We start from the raw sequence: 20,475 nt of genomic DNA, 5'->3' as shown, positions 1-20,475 counted from the left end.
GGTGGGATTAACGTTTCTGGCCGTAGGACAGACACGATGACAACAGACACAAGGGGCCAGTGAGGTTCAGAGTGCAGTGGAATGAGAATTCTGTCATATACTCTCTTGTAGTTTTTTTCCTTCTATTTTCTTGTATCCAAAATGAAATCAGTAACTTAAATGTACACATCAAAAAGCCAATATTAAGGAAAAGAAGCATCTTATAAAAGTAGAAAAGTGGGCTGGGGATGTGGCTCAAGCAGTAACGCGCTTGCCTGGCATGCCCGGGGCACTGGGTTTGATCCTCAGCACCACATAAAAAAAAAAAAAAAAAGATGTTGTGTCCACCGAAAACTAAAAAATAAATGTTAAAAAATTCTCTCTCTCTTAAAAAAAAAAGTAGAAACGTTTCCACCTGCCCTTGGCAATCTCTGAATCACTCTCTGTAATCTGCTTGTCTTGGAACAGAAACGCTGCTGTTTCTACCAGATACATCACTGCATTTGTGGCATTTTCACAGCACAAAATGAAAAGGAAACCTGGACCTATATAGCCCTTCAGTTTCCTGACTGGGAGCTGACTTTTGTCATGTTTAAGTATGGCTGTCCCATCTCTGAAACAAGGTTAACACTGATATGAACGAGGGCCACTTTCATCAGTTTCTCCATTTATATAACAAACTTTCCCCAAGTACACACTGTAGAGCCAGAAGACATGAGGCCCCAGGAATAAGAGCAGCCTGAACTCTATCCTGTTGCTTGGGAAGAAAGGCACAGATGGAAAGAAATTCACAAAAGATGGCTGCAATGACAAAGAGTAAGATGACCTTGTCAGAGGGGATCAGAGGAGGTGGAACCTCAGTTGGGACCTGGGAGCTGAGGACAGCAAAGGGATCAGCATGTTACAGCTGTGAGCAGGGCCAACTCGGCCTGCTGTAAGACAAGATGGCAGGACAGGCTGGAAAGGAAACTGGAGTAGGTGGGGTACTGAAGGTCATAAGTAGGTGGGATTTCCTTCTGAAAGTAAATGTGTCTATTTTGTGGACAAAGGTTTGGAGTGGAGAGCCAGAAGACATGATTGGGGTTCCACTAGGGTGAAGGGGTGAAGAGGGAAAGGCAGGACAGAGACATCTGGAAGACTGGCAACCCCTGAACCCAAATGAGAGAAGGTGGGAAGACAAGGGAAAGATAGGAATCAAGAGTAACACTGCTTGTCATTCCTGGCAAGATGAGCAGGGACACAAGAAACACAAGTGCAGTCTTGTTTCTGGTGAGACCAAATGGACACACTCCGTGGAGGTACTTGGAATGCATACATCTGGAGAGCAGAAATGGAGACCACAGCTGGGAGATACCCCAGATAAAAAGGTGAGAAGAGAGGAAAGAGAGGCAGTCACAGGGCAAACTGAGCTCCGAGAAAGCCTGCCTTCAGAGGTGGAGATAAGAGGCGAGGATCAGGAATGGGGTCCCAGGAAACCTGAGGGAAGGCACGCCAGAGGCAGCACCAGGAAAGCCCCAGGTTACTGCACCACATTCCTCCTTGGCCATGCGCCTCCCTTAGTGTGCTACCCTGAAAACTGCAAATAAGTGAGGGTCCTCAAGGCATGTCTGCTATGACCAGCTGACATTTGCCTGAGTGCTGTGATTCAAGTGCAGAGCAGAACTCTAGGAGAGCCACAGTGCTGCTGGGTCACCACCTGTTAACACTAGGAACTTATCTTTCTCTGCCAAGAGAATTATCTACAATTTTGCTTTTCTATAGCTAAATGATAACTTGTTTTGCAACAAAGAGAGAAAAAAGATATGTAAGAAAAAAATAAGAAAGCTTCTCTAGTTAGAAACCAAAGCAGGCCTCCCATAATTCTGAAATATGATAAAATGATCTTTAAATAAAATGAAGAAAATGAAATATGACATAAAACATCACAGCTTGCCTCCTCACTGTTGGGATATGACTCCAACACCTGGTGATATCAGCTAAGATGAGAGAAAGCCATCAGGGTGCCAGATCCATGACCCATGGACCCTAACATATCAATCTGAGGGAACTGGGCAGTTCTGGGTACAGGTCACCCCTGTGAGACCAACACACAGAATAGGAAGAAATCAGTTCCCTAAGTGGAAAATCCATGCCAAGGAAAAATTAATTTCCCTTGGGCTATGAAGACTTCCTGGAATTCTTGCTTGTGGCAGGCACATGTTTCTGTGAGTAGTTTAAGGGGCATCCCAGGTCTAAGTCACGGTTGAGAATTGGGTTGTCAATGACCAGCAGCATCAGGGCCTCTGTGACTCCAAACTCATTTACATGGAGGACATGAGATGCCACACAATGAGCACTCAGCCTGGGCCTGTTCACATGCAAGTATTGAAGGAACATGCCTTCTGTCCCATGCCTACGTCCCAAAGCAATTCTGAATAAACAGTACAAGGATTCTTATGCTACATGAAGGCCAAAGAGAAGTGACTGGAATGTTAACATATAAGATAGTGGTAAAGAGATTTTATCCTAAAACGAGCTTCCATGACTGATGATCTCAGCAGAAGCACTTTAATCCCACAGTGACTGTGAAAGGGGGATACTCTGAATGTTAGCCTTGATGTTTCTGCCTTAACCAAAAGCATGAATCTCTTTTGACTATACTGAATTGTTAAAAATTATGTCCTATTTCCTATTTAGTTTCAGCTTGACTTGTCAAAAACATAAAACCTCATCTTAAAAATGTAAATACAGCAATATAAAAAGAATCCTACCCATTGCATTTACGTAAGTACAGAATCAAGATTCCACGATGCTTTTTTTTTGAAGGGGTACTAAGGATTGAACTCAGGGATGCTCTTCCACTGAGCTACACACCCAGCTCCACGTCCCCATTCTTTTAAAATTTTGAGACAGGTTCTAAGTTGTCCACACCAGTCTTGAACTTGCAATTCTCCTGCCTCAGCTTCCCGAGCCTCTAGGGTTATAGACATACACCACTATACCCAGCTTCCACAATGCTTTTTAAATAATAAACATGATGACTTTTTTTGTGCTTGGCTATTATAAATGTGAGGTACAGCACTAAAGGAAAGCTGAACGGCTAGCCCACTTGTTGAGGGTCAAAAATACTGAGTGACTCACTTTTACCAGGCTATGGGGTTTGATTTTATAACAAATTTAATTAAAAGGCAAGACTGTCTGGGGCATTAAAAAGTGATTCTCAGGATGCCTGCAATGACAAAAATCTGCATGAGGATGGAAGCATGGAGGCAGGCAGGCAGCAGTGGTGGAGGGCCAGGTGTACACTGACCTGCTTGGCACTTCGCTCAAAGACCACGTACTGCTGGCACTGGTCCAGCCGTCTCTTCCTCATGGTCCAATAATGCAGTACCCTGTTCTCCCGTTGGAAGAGTTCATTCAAGATATCTAAGAGAAAAAAGAAAAAAGATGCATATTGGTGCTTGAGTTCTATTAAGACCCCTATCTAATCCTCTTTTTTTTTTTTTAAGACCACCATGCAATGCCACAGCAAATCAGAGTGTCAAGGAACCAGTTTTATTGTCCAAGGTTCTCAATGAACACACCAACCAGACTCTCTATTCACTCTTTCACTGTGATTTATTACCTTATAAAAGAGAGCAGTTAGAAACTTAAAAAAATCAGTTCATAATACTCCAGCTAACTGGATTAGCAGGATATTCAATTATTATCCTCCACTGGGACAATTCTCTGATAGCTGGAAAAGTATCAGCATTAGGCATTTTGTTCAGAACTACTAGAGTCTTCTGCAGAAGGCATTTAGTACATGGTAGAGGTCGTATATCAAAATGGTAGAACACTAGAAGAAAACAAAAGTGCTTTTGTTTGTTTGCCATTATTATTATTATTAATTTTTTTTAATGTTTATTTTTTAGTTTTCAGCGGACACTACATCTTTGTATGTGGTGCTGAGGATCGAACCCGGGCTGCACACGTGCCAGGCAAGTGCGCTACCGCTTGAGCCACATCCCCAGCCCCATTATTATTATTTTTAAGCGTAAACTCTTAGAAGGAGGAGGGACATGAAGCAGGGAACTAGGGAAGCAGAGAAACATGAATCTATAAATGCAAAAAATTCTTGATGCATAAAAACTAAAAATGTCATAATCAAATATTAATCACCATTAAAATATTACAAAATAATAGTTTTCCCAGGAAAAACGACTGGGAATATATAAAACACAGACCTAATTTATTTAATCAATTCAATAGAAAAGAAACATGAACAACCCATAAAAAATGAGCAAAGCATATAAATATTGGGTTCACAATTCTTCAGGGAGCTTTGGATGAAATCTAGGGCCTTGCACATGCTAAGTACATATCTACCACTGAGTTACACTGAGCTACACCCCTAGCCCTAAAGTTTACAATTTTAAATTAAATATGCAAATACCTGTTCAACTTCACTCAAAGAAAAAGATCATTTTTCACTATTTTCCTGGCAAATCCTGAGATTAACCAGTGTTGGAAAGGACAGAAAAAGCAGGTACTCATTATTCTATATTACTAAGGGGAAAAAACTGAATTTGACCCTCACAGAGGACAATGTGGCAACAGGCAAAGACACTGAAAATGTGTATTCCTTCTTACCAGGAATTATCTTTCAGGTACATGGTGCTTATGTGAATAATCACAATTATCTGCAACAAGGTGTACAAACACCAAGGAGCTGATGGGACACTGAAGCAGGGCAACAAAGTGTGAACAGGGGGCAAGTTACATCAGTTACATCAATGTTGCACCCAACATCCAAAAACAGAGAGTAGATCTCTAAATTCTGATATGGAAAGGTGAATAAGTTGGAATATTAATGGGAATATCAGGTTACAGAGAAAAACAGTTTCATTTTTGCAAAAAAAAATAGTGAGACGGATGAGTGAATATACATAAGTTTGTATTTCTCTATAAACAAACCTATGCACAGATATAATATACAAAAAGGTTCTGATAGTGATTACCACTGGAAAAGAAATCATGTCATTTATATATACCTTTGTATGCTTTTAAAATCTTTTGCTTTATTCTAGAAAATACTTTTAAGAAAAAAATGCCCAAGACAGAAATTATAAATCAAATAAATAGTACCTAGAATACAGTTTCATTATATTGGACATCCTTAAAAAGAGTAAGTTTCCTCAAATAAGAATAAGTTCTTCTTGCTGTGTTGCTTTGGGCCTTGCTAAGCTGCTAATGCTGGCTTTGAACTTGCAATCCTCCTGCCTCAACTTCCCGATCCGCTGTGATTACAGGTGTGTGCCAGCTGCACCTGGCATATATCAATCTTCACACTTCAGCTCACATTTTCCCAGATCTTTTCCAATGTGATTACACTTAAATGTACAAATGGTTTTGTAGATTTTTTTCTACTCAAATGGTATTAAATTACATAAATATTTCACAATTTGCTTTGATTAATTATGTCTTAGGAATATAAAATTGGTAATATTTTATAGAAATATAGTCAACAGCAATAAATACGCTCAATGATGCATTTGCTGATTATATTCATCAACTTATTCAATATACTCTCAGCCTGCAGATTTCCTTAATGATTAGTGAAAGTCCTGGATGGAGAGATTGCTTCCTGTGCACTCACTTTTCACTTGCTGCTCTGGAGCCTTGATGTGTGTCACCATTCCTGGCATGTTCACACTGTTCCTGTGTAGGTATTTCAGGAAGACGTCTGCATTCCTCCTAGCAAGTGTGCAAGCCTAATAATGAAGAGCAACGTGTGTTAATTTGACTTACATAAACGTGTACTTGAGAACACAGGGGTGATAATATCATATGGCTCGGCTCTAATGTATGTCTAACTTTTCATTTGACCAACTTGTCATTTAAAAATGAATAGGTTCAATCCTATTTCAATTTTTAAAAAATCTCTTTCACAGCTCTTTTTCTGAAAACCTAAGATGCTATATTAAGAGCTGCCCAATGGAGAAGTGCACAGGTTAGGGGACTGAGCACAGCCACTGGACTACAGCAGGAGAGGAAATGAAGCCACTCTCTGCTGAGCCTTGATTTTACAGCACCATAAACTTGATCGCACACTTAGAAGAAACTCTGAATTACAGGGCCCAGTTGAAGTGTACTTGGGTTTCTGTAAATCCCTCTGGAAGAGCATACAGGCACTCTTTTACAATTCCTCAATCCAATTGTAGATGAAAGCATCCACAAACATATGTAAATAGAGAGTATGGCCAGATTAAGCACTTGGTTTTAGTTTGCCAATTACTTGAACCATTCAGTTTTGGGATTGTTTGTTATGTGCTGTTATTCTACAAATAGATAAATGATATCATACGTTTGGGTAGTAGGACAGATCATGTAAGTAATTTCATTAATGTATAATAGATCTTTGGTATCCATGAGAGTCTAGCTCAGAGACACCAAAATTCACAAATGCTTAAGTCCTTTATAACAACTGACTTAAAATTATTTTCCTTTTGTAATTTTACTTGAATATCTTTCTTAATATTTTAGCTAAGTAGTCATTTTTCTTTTCTGTCAAATGGATTCTGGAAGAAGGAAGGCAAATTGACTATAATTCAAAATATATTCACAGTGATTGACATGTTGTAAAATTTAAATAGCAGTGACAAGCTGGAGTCAGGGTCTTTAAGGTCTTATTTGACACAGTTACAATTAACAACTGAAGAAACTATAGTTTTTCCATTCTGGCTGGCTTAAAAGAAAAGCACTGGTAGAAGCCCAAACTGAATTGCCAAATATAATTTTCAAAGAGTCAAAATTTATTTTTCCAGACTAAACAATATCTGTCAGGTAATCCCCTTCAGTTATAAAACAAAAATTATCAAATGCAATAGGAGATGGCCTTTGAGGGTCAGAATGCTGAGGCAATGAGAAAAACCTAACTTAATGAGATGACAAGGAAAAGTAAACACCCCACCTATTTCTAACAGGTCCAACTGGTGGTGGCAAACAGAATCTCAGAATTTATTTTTTAAGTATCTTAAGAATGCAACACAGAAGAAGCATTAGTTCTAAATATTTCAAAACATTTGACCAGTTCTAAAAATTTAACTGTTTCAAGGTACATCTGTGATTTTTGTGTGATCAAATATGACATACATAAAAATGTGACATTTGTGAAAGTCCTCGTCTAAAGCTTCTCAGACAGAGAACATCTAGTCTGTCTGGATGCGACCACTCCTCTTGCAGGGAGAGTTCCCAGAGTGGCTGGCCCTCTAAGCGTCACGGGTTCATGCTGTTCCACCTGTGCTTTCATGTGTCTAATGAGGCTCAACCTGTAGTCCTAGAGAAGCTAAGTGTCCAACAGAAGATTGCTGTAAGTATTACATTTCACCCAATCAATCAATCAATCAACTGACCAACCAATCACTTTCTCTCTGTCTCCAGACTCATTTGGGGAAAGTTTCAATTGGCATCACTGCACCTCAGAAAAGCCTCATGGAACTTTGATACAGAGCTCCAGAATTATTTAGTATTGTGACTTCCAACCAATCCTCCAATCCTTGGCCAAACAGGTTTCTAGTTATTTCCCCATGAAAACCAGTAACACATATAATATCACTGATGTGTTACTCCATTCACTATCTGCACAAGCAAGAGCTGTGAGGGTGTGGGGATTTCCCTCGGAAAATGCAGGCTGTGCCTACAGAAGTATCTACAGTATCACTCCGTCAGTCTGGACGTTCTCTCTTGTTTTCAGTGGTCCTCTGGATCCGTGTACACTTTCGGCAACTAGCAAAGCCAGCTCCATACCTTTAGGAAAGCCTCCTTTTGTTCAAGGTGCTTGCTGATCATCGGGGTGACATGGTCTGTCTCAGAATTGGGGCCCAGCTTGTCAGCTCCACCACACCAGTCTTCCTCTCTCTTGTATTCCTGCTCTAGGCTCTCTAGGACACTGCAGACCTGTGAGGGAAGAAGATTCCTGGCTCAAAGAAACCTATCTTCTCACTTTCCAACCCATTGTTCTTTGATATCCAAGGTGCAAGAAAAATTCCAATTATACAATATGCCTTTTCTCTGCTTAACTTAGAACTGAGTGGTTCAATACTAACAGACATGTTAATGATGACTGATCTGTCTCATAAAGTTAACCCAAAATAAAATGTCAGCTGGAAGCCCAGGGAATGAACCTTCTCTCCTGACCTGCTCTGAAGTTTTGTAGAAGGCAACAGAGGCATTGACAAGCTTGAGGCGATCTTCCATTTTGAGCATGAGCTGCTGCCAGTGTGAGGCCACCTTCTCAGCACAGTCCCGGATCATGTCCATGTCATAGTGATTGGCCTGCAGCATGGCCTCAGCCTTCTGCTGCACCTGCAGTGCACTCTGGTGCGTTTTCTTGAGAAAAGGAAGACAAAGAAAGGCTTATTTAGCACAAGTATCACATACTGACTAGAAGGAACTGGGACGCTCTTCATGATGGTACATAATCTGCTCCAGGTAATACTCACTAGGACTCTTCTCAAAGCATGGCTCACAGTTAAGTAAAAAGGTTTATGCTTAGCTACAACTGCATTTTTATTTAATTCATCTAATGAAGGATGAAGTACATGGGTCTCAACTGTGGGGTTTCTCAGAGAAATACCAGGAAAGACCCTGATAGCCAATATTCTAAAAAAGCTGTTGGAATGTTTCAAGTTTATTATTCCTATTGGTTCTTCTTATAATAGCTGCTGCATGCAATGAACATGTGGAGGAAATGTGGCCAGGATGAATGCTTTTCATTCTCATTTTCAGCTTAAGCTTTGGACTCCAGTGAAAAAGTTGGAAAGGACAAGCAGTTTTAAAAAGAAAACAAAAAATTAAAGAAAAGCTAAGGGCACAACAACTATATTCTTTGGAGGTCTATTCCATGTAATAAATCTAATAACCACATAGTAAATCCAGTGACAGTCTTGTTCTATGTTCTCACCAGGTCTGTAAGGGCTGAGGTCAGGGTTGCTATGTGGGAGAATTAGAATGCTGGGTGGGGAGAGCTGACAGGGCAGCATAGGGTTCTCTATGGATGCAGATAAAAGAGAAAAGAAAGTAAAATGTTGCATTTCACCCAAAATAGTGGAAACGATTCCATAAAAATTTGTATATGACAATCTCATCTTTCACCCAGTAACTTAACACTGGTAAAATAATTACCAGAAATCACTTCACACAGTAGTTTTACAGTTTTCAAAAGCTGCTTGAAGTTGGAGACACAGGAAGAAGTGTTATGTCCACTGGCACTGTGTGGTTCAAAATAAATTAATCTATGGGAGTGATTAGTGGTGACTTTGGTGGCTTTCTTCTCTGGCTGGCAATATGTATATTATAGCAGGAAACAAGTTTTCGAGCATCAAATTCTTTTTTCCCTTGATTTTGAGACCACCAATCACAACTATTACCTATGAGTCCCCACAATATAGTCCTAAGGACAATCAGTGCACTTGCTGAGAGTGAAGGGGAGTGCACCCAGACTGGCCGAGGCTTTTGCTACAGTCTAGCACAAACTGACCCCTTTGTCCTTTGCTGAGATGAATAATGCTGCTTTTAAGCAGAAGCTTGAGGAGTTTTATTGTTAGCATTATTTACTGATAAGTGAGTTCATGATTTATACCAGATCTTGGTGAAACCCAAAGCTCTCTGCTTTGCTGGTCACATCGCAAGATTGTACCAGCAAGATCAGCAAGGCATTAAAAAACTCAGCCAAGACTAATTTGGGTTCCCTGGTTCCAAGGCATTCCTGATCAGAGAAAGTGCATCCTGCAAAGGACACAGAAGCTGCTTGGTGTGTGGACCCTCACTGAAAGGTCACCTGGCTGGGATTTGTAACCTCACTTCTCTTCAGCTGGTGTTCCATCTGAGGTAACCAACAGTAGATTTATAAGCATTCTCATTTCTTTACCATTTGAGCCCTGGGCAGTTCCATAGTCAGTACCATGTTAGGAGTTAGAGACTGGTCCCATGTTGAGAAAGACTCACCACAGAGACAGGGCACCTCCTTACCTCGATAGCATGCTGGAACTGCTCATGCTCTCTCTGCAGCTGCTCTGCCTCCTGCAGTGAGCTGGCTGTGATCAGCCCGGCATTTAACATAGACTCTCCATTGCGTATCCACCCCAGCACCTGAAACATGACACAGGGTTACTACAAGTGGTGGACTTTCCAGTGCATCCTGCAGACCACAGGGAGCAGATCCAAGTCTACAAGGTGGTCAAGAGGTTCTTGGCAGGGATGAAGTTCTGGTTGTTTTTAATATCCTACTGGCATAGCCCAACAGCTTTCATTAGCACCTGATCCCAAGAGCTACAACTTTATTATTTTTAATACAGAATGGTGGAGAGACAGTGTGTTGCATGAGAACAAAGGTCAGAATAGTTTGAGGAGCTGGTGCAGTGGTGCAAGTGATTTGGAAGGTGAGGGCAGGAAGATCACAAGTTCAAGGCTAGCCTCAGCAGCTTAGTGAAACCCTGTCTCAAAAAAAAAAAAAAAAATTAAAAGGGATGGGGATGTGGCTCAGTGGTAAAGCATCCCTGGGTTCATTACCCAGCATCCTACCAAAAAAGAAAAAAAAAAAAAAAAAAAACAGTTTGAGGGCCACATATTAGAAATCTTACTGACACAAAGAATCCCGATAATCAAAAGAAGTATTTTCATTCCCTTTCAGGTTCTTTCATTCCTAATGAACACACAAAATTGGCAAACTGCTTGATAAGGGGAAATTATTTATTTCATTTTCCAACTTAATGTTAGTGCTAATAAGTGGCACAACAACCGAAGTGTGATCTAGGTTGTACTACCAGGCTCAGGCTCAAACTGTGAACTTCTCAAATTCACATACAAACAAGATAGAAAGCTAGTTCTGACAGCAGAAGCCACAGAAACTGTGGAAAATCATTCTGGATAGTTATTTGGGGCAGAGACTCCTCGTTACCTACACAATAACAATTCTGCTCTTATTTACACAAACAAAACAAAATCCCCACAGATTTTGGAAGAACATTAAAAATAAACAAATGAACAAAACAACTTCTCACCTCCTGTCACAGATTACTTACAGCTATGACAAAACCAAATCAATGAGACCAAAGCAGCAGCATCTGGGAGAGTTCGTAAAAATACTTTTTAGTGCAGGTGCCACTTCCTGTTATACTTCCCCATTCCTGGTGCTTGGGGTGTTGAGGTGATGGTTATTTGGCAACCATAAGGGAAAGGCCACCTATCATCAAAATCTCAGCCTAATGTATCGTATGGTCACTGAATGAACATTAGAAACCTACTCTCTACTGGGAAAAAATATGGTGAGGGGAGGGGAGAAATGCTTTGTGATTTGTTTTGTTTTCTACAGTGCTAGGGATGAAACCAAGGGCTTATTCAGGCTTGGCAAACACTCTACCACTGAACTACATACCCAACCCAAGGAAAATACCTTTTTAAAGGCACTCTTAATTTCTCTTACAAACAAAGGTAATTGCTAAGGCATATACTAGTTTGTTTCTTAAATAAATAAATGTGTGTGTGTGTGTGTGTGTGTGTTTGGTAAAAACAAACACTTAATAAGCAGGTCACAATACTTTGCTTCAAATATCCACACTAATAGTGGCAGACAGGAGACCAATGAGCACTTTGGAGCAGTTCCAAGGAGACAGAACATGTGCCCTAGTGTGAGTGCCACCTGTTTCTTCCCCACATTCTGCTCATGGAGCCTCCTCCAATCAAACCAGAACACCACAGCCTCATTTCCCCTTCACTGAGCTTTTTATCAGCAGACTCCCTTTGTCCATGGGATAAAATGCAAAATCCATGAATGGGGACACCCACTGGCATTTGGTTTGAAGCAATTCCATGTGTCCTGTTTTCATTTTGTGCCATGCCACCCAGGATGTGGAATTATAGCATCCTGATAATCCAAGAAATGTCCTATCCCTACACAGACTGTGATCCTGTCCAGACTGATAACAGTATTTGCCACTCCCCCAAAATATAGTTATTTAGCTTAGGAAGCAATGTGCTCAGAGTTCCAAGCAAGAGAGAACCAATAACAAAACAATCATGTGGATGTTACCCTCAAGTGCTATAGCTGCTAGGCAGAAAAGTCCTTTCTACTACAGAATAGAGAGCTGTGTGGGCCAATGGCTCCAGTTTCACAATTAGATATTATATTGGTGTATTATCTTATATGTTAAGGCAGTGTGTTCTAATGAGGAGCACATTACCAGGCCAGAATTCCCAGGTTGTCTGTCCGTGTTGTCAAGGGTCCCAGGCAGCCTCATCTTGGCACAACTCATCCTTTGCTCACCTGTTTCACCTCTGCCTGTAGATGGCGCAGCTGCACGCACTGCTCCAGGTGCTTCCGGTGCTGTTCTGCAGCTAAATCCAACTCCTGCTGCTTTTCATGAAGAAACTCCAACAGGTCCTGGACTCGAGTTGCCATATCTACATCTCTATCACAAAGCAGCTCCACGCCTGTGGACATTGAAGGGAGAGCCTAGAACTCAACTAGCATTTCAACTTTCTGTTCCCGTTAGATGGCACAATCTGCTCTGTAATGACCTGCCTGCTGGAGCCAGACCGCTGTGCTGGTGGGCAGGCTGAAGAAGGGTCCAACCCAGTAGAGGGAGTCTCCCAGCATGCTGGTTATCTGAGAACATAGAGGTGATCAAACTAAACCTATTTCCTACATCGTACACAGTGGCCATGCAGCATCCTTTGCGAATGTGTGAACTTGGATTTCTGTAGTTGTCCTCAATATACACAGTTTTAAGAATTTACTTTTAGTTTGTGCAAAACAAATAATATTGTATATAGGATTGTTGCCAAGTAAGTTCCTAATATAAGAGTTACATTTTTGAGCTTATAGTGACATCTGCTGGCAAAATATAAACTAAGAAAAAAATAAAAACGTGAAAATATTTTCTTATGGTTTGCATTTCATTCACAGATAAACACATCATTTTGTAACACCAAAGTACACGCTTCTTGAAATAACACACGAGAATACTATTCAGGTTAAGTTTCCTAACCATAAGGTTGAATGTGACTATAATATGTGAAATAAAAAAGCAAAGCATTTCCTTTTAAAGATCAGACTATTGATAATAGCCATATAACAGGGATACAGAATTTGCAGACACCGCATTGAAATAAACTAAATTTCCATGGTGATAAAAAAGAAACCACAATTGGTATAGGATGGAATAAGTCTTCTTACCAGAGGCCTGGACTTCATTGACATACTGCAGAAGATCCTGCCCTTGGTGAATGACATCAAAAGTCAAGTTATTCATGGTCAAGGCCTTGTCTGCATGGTGCTGGAGGCGCTGTTCTGCAATTGTGAGATCTTCTGTGTCAAAGTCATTCATTTGTTGAGAAAGCTCATCATTCCAAGACTCAAGGTCTGAGATGATCTAAAAGAGAAAAGCATTTATTTAAGACTGAGACTTAAAAATATAAATATGTGCTATCACATCTCACTATATCAAAAGTAAAAGCTGTTAAATAGATAAGTTCTGTGATATATAGATGATGCCTCAATGAAGCTGTTTTTTTTTTTTTTAAGAAAATTAAAAATAAACAAATGATCGTAAAGTCAACTGAAGGGGCTCCCACACTGGGCAATGGTGGAACAATTAGTTGTTCAAAAAGAAAATTACCACAGTTGAATTAAAAAAAAATATTAAATACACAAAATTTCATTAAATCCTAGTATAGTTTAAAGAGCTAAAAAGCATCCCCCTAAATAATAATAATAAATGAAACATTGTTGAGGGGGTCATTTAAAAATGGAAGGATCAGGACCCACTGCCTGAATTGCAGACCAGTCCAGCATCCCTGAAGAAACAAGACAAACATGATGTGCTTTCTCATGGGAGAGCTGTGGTTCGACACCTCTGCAGTGTACTTGCACAAAACAGAACCTGAGTTTAACCAGGCCTTTGTATCTGATGTCTAAGTTTAGAGGAAATACCAGGGAAAGGAAACAATTTAACTTAAAAGAAGTCAAGCAAGGAAAAAAAAAAAGAATGTGGGACCTTGGTTCCTTTTACAACTGACCCATGGCAATCAAAAAGTCATGGAATGAAAAAAAAAAAATAATAAAAAGTTTACAAAATCCAGGAGGAGCACAGGAGAGTTGACTGTAGATTAAGAAACTAAGCATCAAATCCAGGAAATGATCCCTATGCCCCCTCCTTAACTGAGGCCCCTAAGTAAATCTGAATATGTGCTGGGTATTAGAAGATGGTAAGAAATGACTGCTTAGTGGGCAAGACGTTTAGTGCATCGTGGGAGGGTGTAAGAATATAACCTTATTTTTAGAGATCCTTAGGAAAGTCTTGAGAGTAAACTGATAAGCAGGCAGACTTTCTCTGAAATACTTTAGAAAAAAGAAAAGAGGGACATTTAAAGCAAGGGTGGTAAAATCTTGAATTTGGAGGACAGGCATTTAGTGTTTCACTATACTATCTTCTCTACTTTTGTACAGGTTTGAAAACTTTCATAATATGATTTTTTTAAAATTAAGACTAAAAATTATAAAATCCTCCAAAGAGGAAGAACATGTTGTAAAGGAGTATTACACTGGACATTTCAGTGGAGTAACAATTCCCATGGAATTAGAAAATTGTTAACAAATTGTTAACAATTTCTAATTTATTTATCCACATGAGTATTAGCCAAATTAGTTTGAAACTTTGAGAAAGCAAAAGCTTACAAAAAAATCTATGTAGGAGAGAACAGAGGCAATAAAAAGGGTTCTCAAAATTCTTACAGCACAACTCTTCCTAGTTTATTCTTTTATTACTGAAACATACACACAATACATTTACATTGTATTATTACATTGTACTCTTCTACAAAATTCATGATTCAAATAATGCCAAATTAGATATAAACTATGAAAAAAGTGAGAAAAAATATTCTTAAAAAGAAAAAACAAATCACCATAACTTTAATCTTTATGTCTACTCTAGGTGGGATTTTTCTTTCTTAATGTTTGTTTTCTGACCCTGGAAGGGGAAGAAGAAACTTAGGTATGGTGGGTGAGCCAGCCTCACAATAATGTCTCAGGGAGACTACATCAGGCTCCAAAAGCACTCAAGCAATGGATAATAAACAAAGATCAATGTGCTAAGCTAGCAGGATCCAAATATCCTCACTGAGCACAAAAAAATTGCAAGGATGCTCATGATCAAAGGGTCATCAGTAAAAGGTCCTGTCCCAGTGATGAGCATTATAGCTTGTTAGCCGCACAGCAAAGAAAAGAAACTGTGGCAACAACAAAACTCCAGAAAGAGGAAGTCAGGTTCTGAATACCGATTCTTAGGAGAAATAACTACAAAATAATTTTTAAAATGCTTCTCGGAATCTGTAGTTAGTCTACGTTTCTCTCCCTAAATTACCCATAATTTTGACTGTCTTCATAACTAAACTGTCACAGGATGCTGTGTTTCTGATTTTGTTGTTCTTTTTAGATCAACAAAGCAGATCTTATTTGGAACATCTGCAGACTTAGAAACCAATATTCTAAAGAGGATTCCACAAATTTATTGAAAGCCTTAGTCCATTGTGAGATGCAGATGCTATCCTAGCCAAAGGACAGAAGCTAGGAAAGATTTTTTTAAATTAACCAAGTAAGAGAAGACTTTCTACCACAAAAGTAACTCTGTGCTTCTGAGAGCAGTTAGAAGAGAGGGATCTTTCCAGAAGATAGAAGAAGCACCAGCCATATCTCACTGATCACAGCTTCAAATTTCAGAATCATTAAAGAATATGGGGATTCTTAGGCCACGATCTCTGAAAAGCTTTTAAACCATTTCTGACAATGGCCTGAGACTTAACTGCAGGTTAATTTCCTCAGCTCAGGAATGCACTCACCCAAGGTGCTTTATCACTGGCTTTATCTAGGGAAAATGTCATTTTGTGGCTTCAGTGTGGGGAAAATATAGGTTTATATTTCCTAATTTGGTTCAGTGAAAGTGGAAATATAATAAAAAAGCCCCTTTTTTTTCCTTCTTTCAGGAAGCATTAATGCAAATGAAATCAAAATATTTTTTTCAAACATCAAAATGTCTTAGAAGAAAAAAAATAATACTTTTGATTGATTTGTGTTTGTTAACTGAAAATATTCAATAATCAGGTAAGTTTCAAAGGAGCTAGAGAGGAAATGAAGCTTGCTCCATCCCTGCACACAGTGCCGCCACCTCTACCCAGGGCAGTCCAGGCTGTGTGTGGGCCTGTTGGGAGATGCCAGAGTGCCGCTTCTCTGCATGGTTTCCTGTCCACGTAGAGGTTGAGACGTGGTAAGCTCTTGAGCAGGCTGAGCCAACACAGTGGTTAGGGTTTAACTTCTTGTTTTTAGCTGACAATAGCAACAAGAGGAGCTGAGAAGGTGCTTCTTTAATCAAAGTGCAGGAGGCTTGGACATGCAGTCCACATAGGCACCTGTGAGACCACCCCCCACCACATACAGAACTGCCACGTGGGCAGCCCACAGATGGGCCAGAAGCAGTCCACAGCTGGAAATTAGCCTGAGCTGAAGGCACAGGGTATTCTGGTTCCTCCACGTGCTTTCTCAGGCAGTTCAGTCTCATCCACTTAAAACACTTACTTCTGCTTGACTGAGTCAAGCTCAAAAGAAAAGATCTGTCTCACCAAGAATTCAGAACCACCCCCTCTTTTTGTTGAAGAAAGATAAAAGGAGCCTGTATCTATTTCTCTTGTTCACATATAAGGTGCAAAAGTCCATTTTCAGGTATGAATTATAGAGAATCTGAGGGCACCTCTATGAGGAAATACAAACTGAGTTTCCTACCATCTAAAATGCACAGGCTTAGGACTACTCCCACTCTAGGAAGAGAAGATTGTTGGTGGGGATAGGGTGGGGAGAGAAAGGAAGAGAAGAGTCAGAGGAGAAGAAAGCGGGGCAGAAAAGGAAGACAGAGGGTATCAACCCTAAGCTGTCAAATCAGTGGCCACATACCTGGACAAGGAGGTCTCACTGTTTTTAAGAGTGCTACCTTCTATTCCCCTCCCAACACTAGCTTGCTCTGCTCCTGCCAACTGAGCTGTGTCCCTGGCTCTTCCTTATCTGCTCCCAATACACTCTCCAACCCCAGAATCCAGAGCTGAGCCCCTAGCCTCCCAGGGTCAAATGAGGAAGTTGTCAATGTCTCCAGGAACTTCCTTCCAGCTCTGCCCTTCTGGAGTGGAAGCTGGGGGAGTAGGACAGGACACAGGGCAGGAACCAGGACAGGGAAGAGGAGGGAAACAAGGGCTCTGGGCTCTCACAAGACAGGAAGGCAGGGGGTGGAGGACACTCACATCTATGGCATCCCTCTCAAATATGCGCAGCTGCAGGAAGAGCTCAAGCTTGATCTTGCGCTCCTGGAAGAGTTCCTCCATCTGTGACTGGGCCTCGTCCAGCTGCTGCAGCACCGTCTCGATGTGGTTGATGGAGCTGTTATGGGGGGTCTTGTTACTGGAGATGGCAGAGTCCCTGTGAGGGGATGGAAGGGAATGAGATTTTAACAACAAAAACAGGAATTGAATGAGAAAGTCTCACATTGTTAGACACCAGATCCGGCAACTCAAATATTCAGGGGAAAGAAAGCTGGCAGGAAGCTGGACTTTGTCTCAGAAAATGGAAGATACTGCCTCTTCTGCAAAACAACATTAGGCTCCTTCCTCTGAGGACATGCTGCAGAACTTCTCTGGCATGTTCTCCAAGTCACTTTCATTAGAAGTCTCATAATCACAGAAAATTACTTTGGTAGAGTTTTATTTTTAGCCACTTCTCTCTTTAAGAAGAGAGAACAATGAAACCTGTTTAGTACAGTGACAGAGTCACATCACTTGTGAGAGTTAACCTTTAACGCAATCAGACTGTTAGTGAGTAACTTTTGGCTGACTCTCAGCAAAGAGGATATCATGGATGGTTATCCATCAACAATTTCATCCATCCTCCTCCAGGTGATACATGGGGGGTATTAAACTTAGGTAAGTAGTTCTTACAACCCAATAAAAAGAATTTGCAAATTTGCTTCTCAAGGAAACATAACCAATGCTGCACTGCCTCTTGCCAAGGCTGAGTGTCCCACCACGTCCAGATCTGCCTGCCTGCAGTGTGAAAGATGGATATCAGCCAATGTGGAGGCAGGTCCCTGGGGGCCCTAGGACATTCTAGGAGGTTCAGATTATCTATTTAGAAAGAAACGTCAGTAATTTCTAGTTAGATATTAAGAGAAAATACTAATAAAAGATAAATCCTGAGGATTACTAGTCAAGGTTACAATGAGAAAAATTATGGAATTAAAACACTTTACAGGGAAGAAAGGAAAGGGAGAAAAAAATGAAGAGAGAAGAGAGCTAGTGCTCCCCTTTGAATTTATAGATGGCATCTGTTCTCTACTCAACTGGGGAGAATTACAAAATTAGAGCTAATTATTCAAAAAAAATACAGGAGGAGGGAAATCCTTGGCAGGACTTGGACATCTGTGCCTGACAGGCAAGGGGTGTGGGCCCACCTCAGCTGCTGAATGAGGTCCTCCCCTTCCTTGATCACGTTGACCGTCACCTGCAGCGTGGTCTGCTGCTGCTGGCCGAAGCGCTTGATGAGCTCCTGCACGGCTTCCACGGACTCAGCATACACGTCGTCCAGCAGCTCCTTCTGCAACTCCTCCAGCCACGTCCACAGCTGGGGGCACAAGGGACACGGTGAGCAGCAGCGCGAAGACACTGGGCCACGCGCAGACACGCAAGGGGAACTGTGACAGGATGCTCCCGGAGAGACAGGGAGGAAAGGAAGGAAGGGAGGCAGCAAGGGAGGGAGGGAGGGAGATGCATCCCAAAAGGTCCAACGCCAGCGGAACACACGCACAGAAAAAGCAGTACGCCACCGCTGAGGGGAGAAAAATAAACAGGCAGTGAGGCGGAAGGCACTGTCACAAAAGAGCAAAAGGAAAGGGAAGGGAAGCCACTCATTCCCATTCTTCCAAGGCTCCAGCTGGAGCATGCTGGAGATCCAAAAAGATTCCCTCTGACAACAGTAACGTCTGCTGGTCACAGAGGCATTCTTTGACAGCATTCTGCTAGCAGACAGGCAGTTTTATTTTTAGCAAAGGCATTATACACCATTATTAATTATGAAACTATGCTCAGAGATAGGTGCTTCACATTCCTCAGGGGGAAGCAATGTGGTAACATGAACTCACCACCAGGTCTGGTGGGACTGGGTTGTGACACACCCGGTCCAAGCCCCCAGGCTTGGGGTCAGAGGTCACCCTTCCCTGGGAGCCCAGGGAGTCCACACTGAAGGCATGCCCTCACTGCTAGTGTCACTAAACACACAGCCAGGGACCTGGATGAGTAAAGACACCTGAGAACAAGAGCAGCCAGAATGACTGCAGGCCTGGTGGGAGAAGGGGATGGGCATGGCTACTTCCTGGAGGCCATTAGACCCTTCAGATCTCTAGGGGACCATTCCAGGAAACAAAACAGGCAATTAATTAAACTGAACAGGCTCTGGTGGCTTGGCAGTGTTGTCTCCATGAGGACACTTCCAGCTTCCTCAGGGATGCTTCATACTGTCGGCCAGCCACCTCAGCTGCAGAAAGGTCAGGTCAAAGAGATCACCCTGCCAGTGGCTGCCACCTCTGGGCTCACAAGTCAAAACTGCTCCTGCAAAACTGCAGTTACAGAGAAACTGCTGACGTTGGGTCTTTTGTTTCCAAGCTAATCTCTTTTATAAAACAGCTCTACTGAGACATGACTGACACAGGGAAACTTCATGAATTTAAAGTGCCCCATGTAGAGAATTTTGACATGTCTACACCTCTCATGTCTCATGCCCTTTGTTATTCTTCCTCTCTGGCAATCACTTATCTGCTTTAGCCACTACAGATTAGCTTGCATTCTGTTAAAAAAAAAAAAAAGTATAGAAATGGGATTGCACAGTATGTATTCTTTTTTTTTTTTCTTCATCTTGCTTCTTTCATTCAGTTCCTCTGAAACTCATCCATACTACTGTGTGTACCAAAAGCTCATGATTTTTAAATTGTTACATAGCATTTCCTTATATGTACCTACCACAATTTATCTATTCATCTCTTTATGGACATTTGGATTATTTCCATTACAAAAAAAGGTACTAAAAACATTTGTATACAGTTTTTGTTAGAACTTATACTTTTTTTTTTTTTTAAGAGGGAAGGAGAGAGAAGAGGGGAGTAGGGAGGGAGGAGAGAGAGAGAAATTTTTTTAATATTTATTTTTTAGTTTTCGGTGGATACAACATCTTTATTTTGTCTTTATATGGTGCTAAGGATTGAACCCAGCGTCCCAAGCATGCCAGGTGAGCACGTTACTACTTGAGCCACATCCCCAGCTCAAGAACTTATGCTTTGCTTTCTTTTACGTAAATATTTAGGTGTAGAATGGCTGGGTCAAATGGCAGGTATTTGTTTTATTTTAAAGAAATGGACAAACATTTCCAAAATGGTGCACTGTGCTTACATT

At 41.0% G+C, this 20,475-nt stretch overlaps 1 protein-coding gene across 2 annotated transcripts in view; it reads right to left on the bottom strand.

The window, feature by feature from the left end:
* Trio (trio Rho guanine nucleotide exchange factor) overlaps nt 1–20,475 on the bottom strand; it is a 334,617-nt gene that overhangs the window by 115,513 nt on the left and 198,629 nt on the right. For both annotated transcript variants that reach the window (XM_026392392.2, XM_077800023.1), the window contains exons 12-20: nt 18,486–18,655; nt 17,284–17,458; nt 13,175–13,370; nt 12,263–12,429; nt 9,970–10,089; nt 8,137–8,328; nt 7,747–7,896; nt 5,597–5,711; nt 3,269–3,384 (exon numbers count right to left, since the gene is read on the bottom strand). In XM_026392392.2, the coding sequence (XP_026248177.2) occupies nt 3,269–3,384; nt 5,597–5,711; nt 7,747–7,896; nt 8,137–8,328; nt 9,970–10,089; nt 12,263–12,429; nt 13,175–13,370; nt 17,284–17,458; nt 18,486–18,655 (1,401 nt within the window). The remainder of the gene's footprint in view (nt 1–3,268; nt 3,385–5,596; nt 5,712–7,746; nt 7,897–8,136; nt 8,329–9,969; nt 10,090–12,262; nt 12,430–13,174; nt 13,371–17,283; nt 17,459–18,485; nt 18,656–20,475) is intronic.

Source organism: Urocitellus parryii, chromosome 1, assembly GCF_045843805.1.
Source record: "Urocitellus parryii isolate mUroPar1 chromosome 1, mUroPar1.hap1, whole genome shotgun sequence".
NCBI lineage: Eukaryota > Metazoa > Chordata > Mammalia > Rodentia > Sciuridae > Urocitellus > Urocitellus parryii.
Note: the sequence above shows the minus strand (reverse complement) of the source record. Positions and strands in the feature narration are given on the sequence as shown.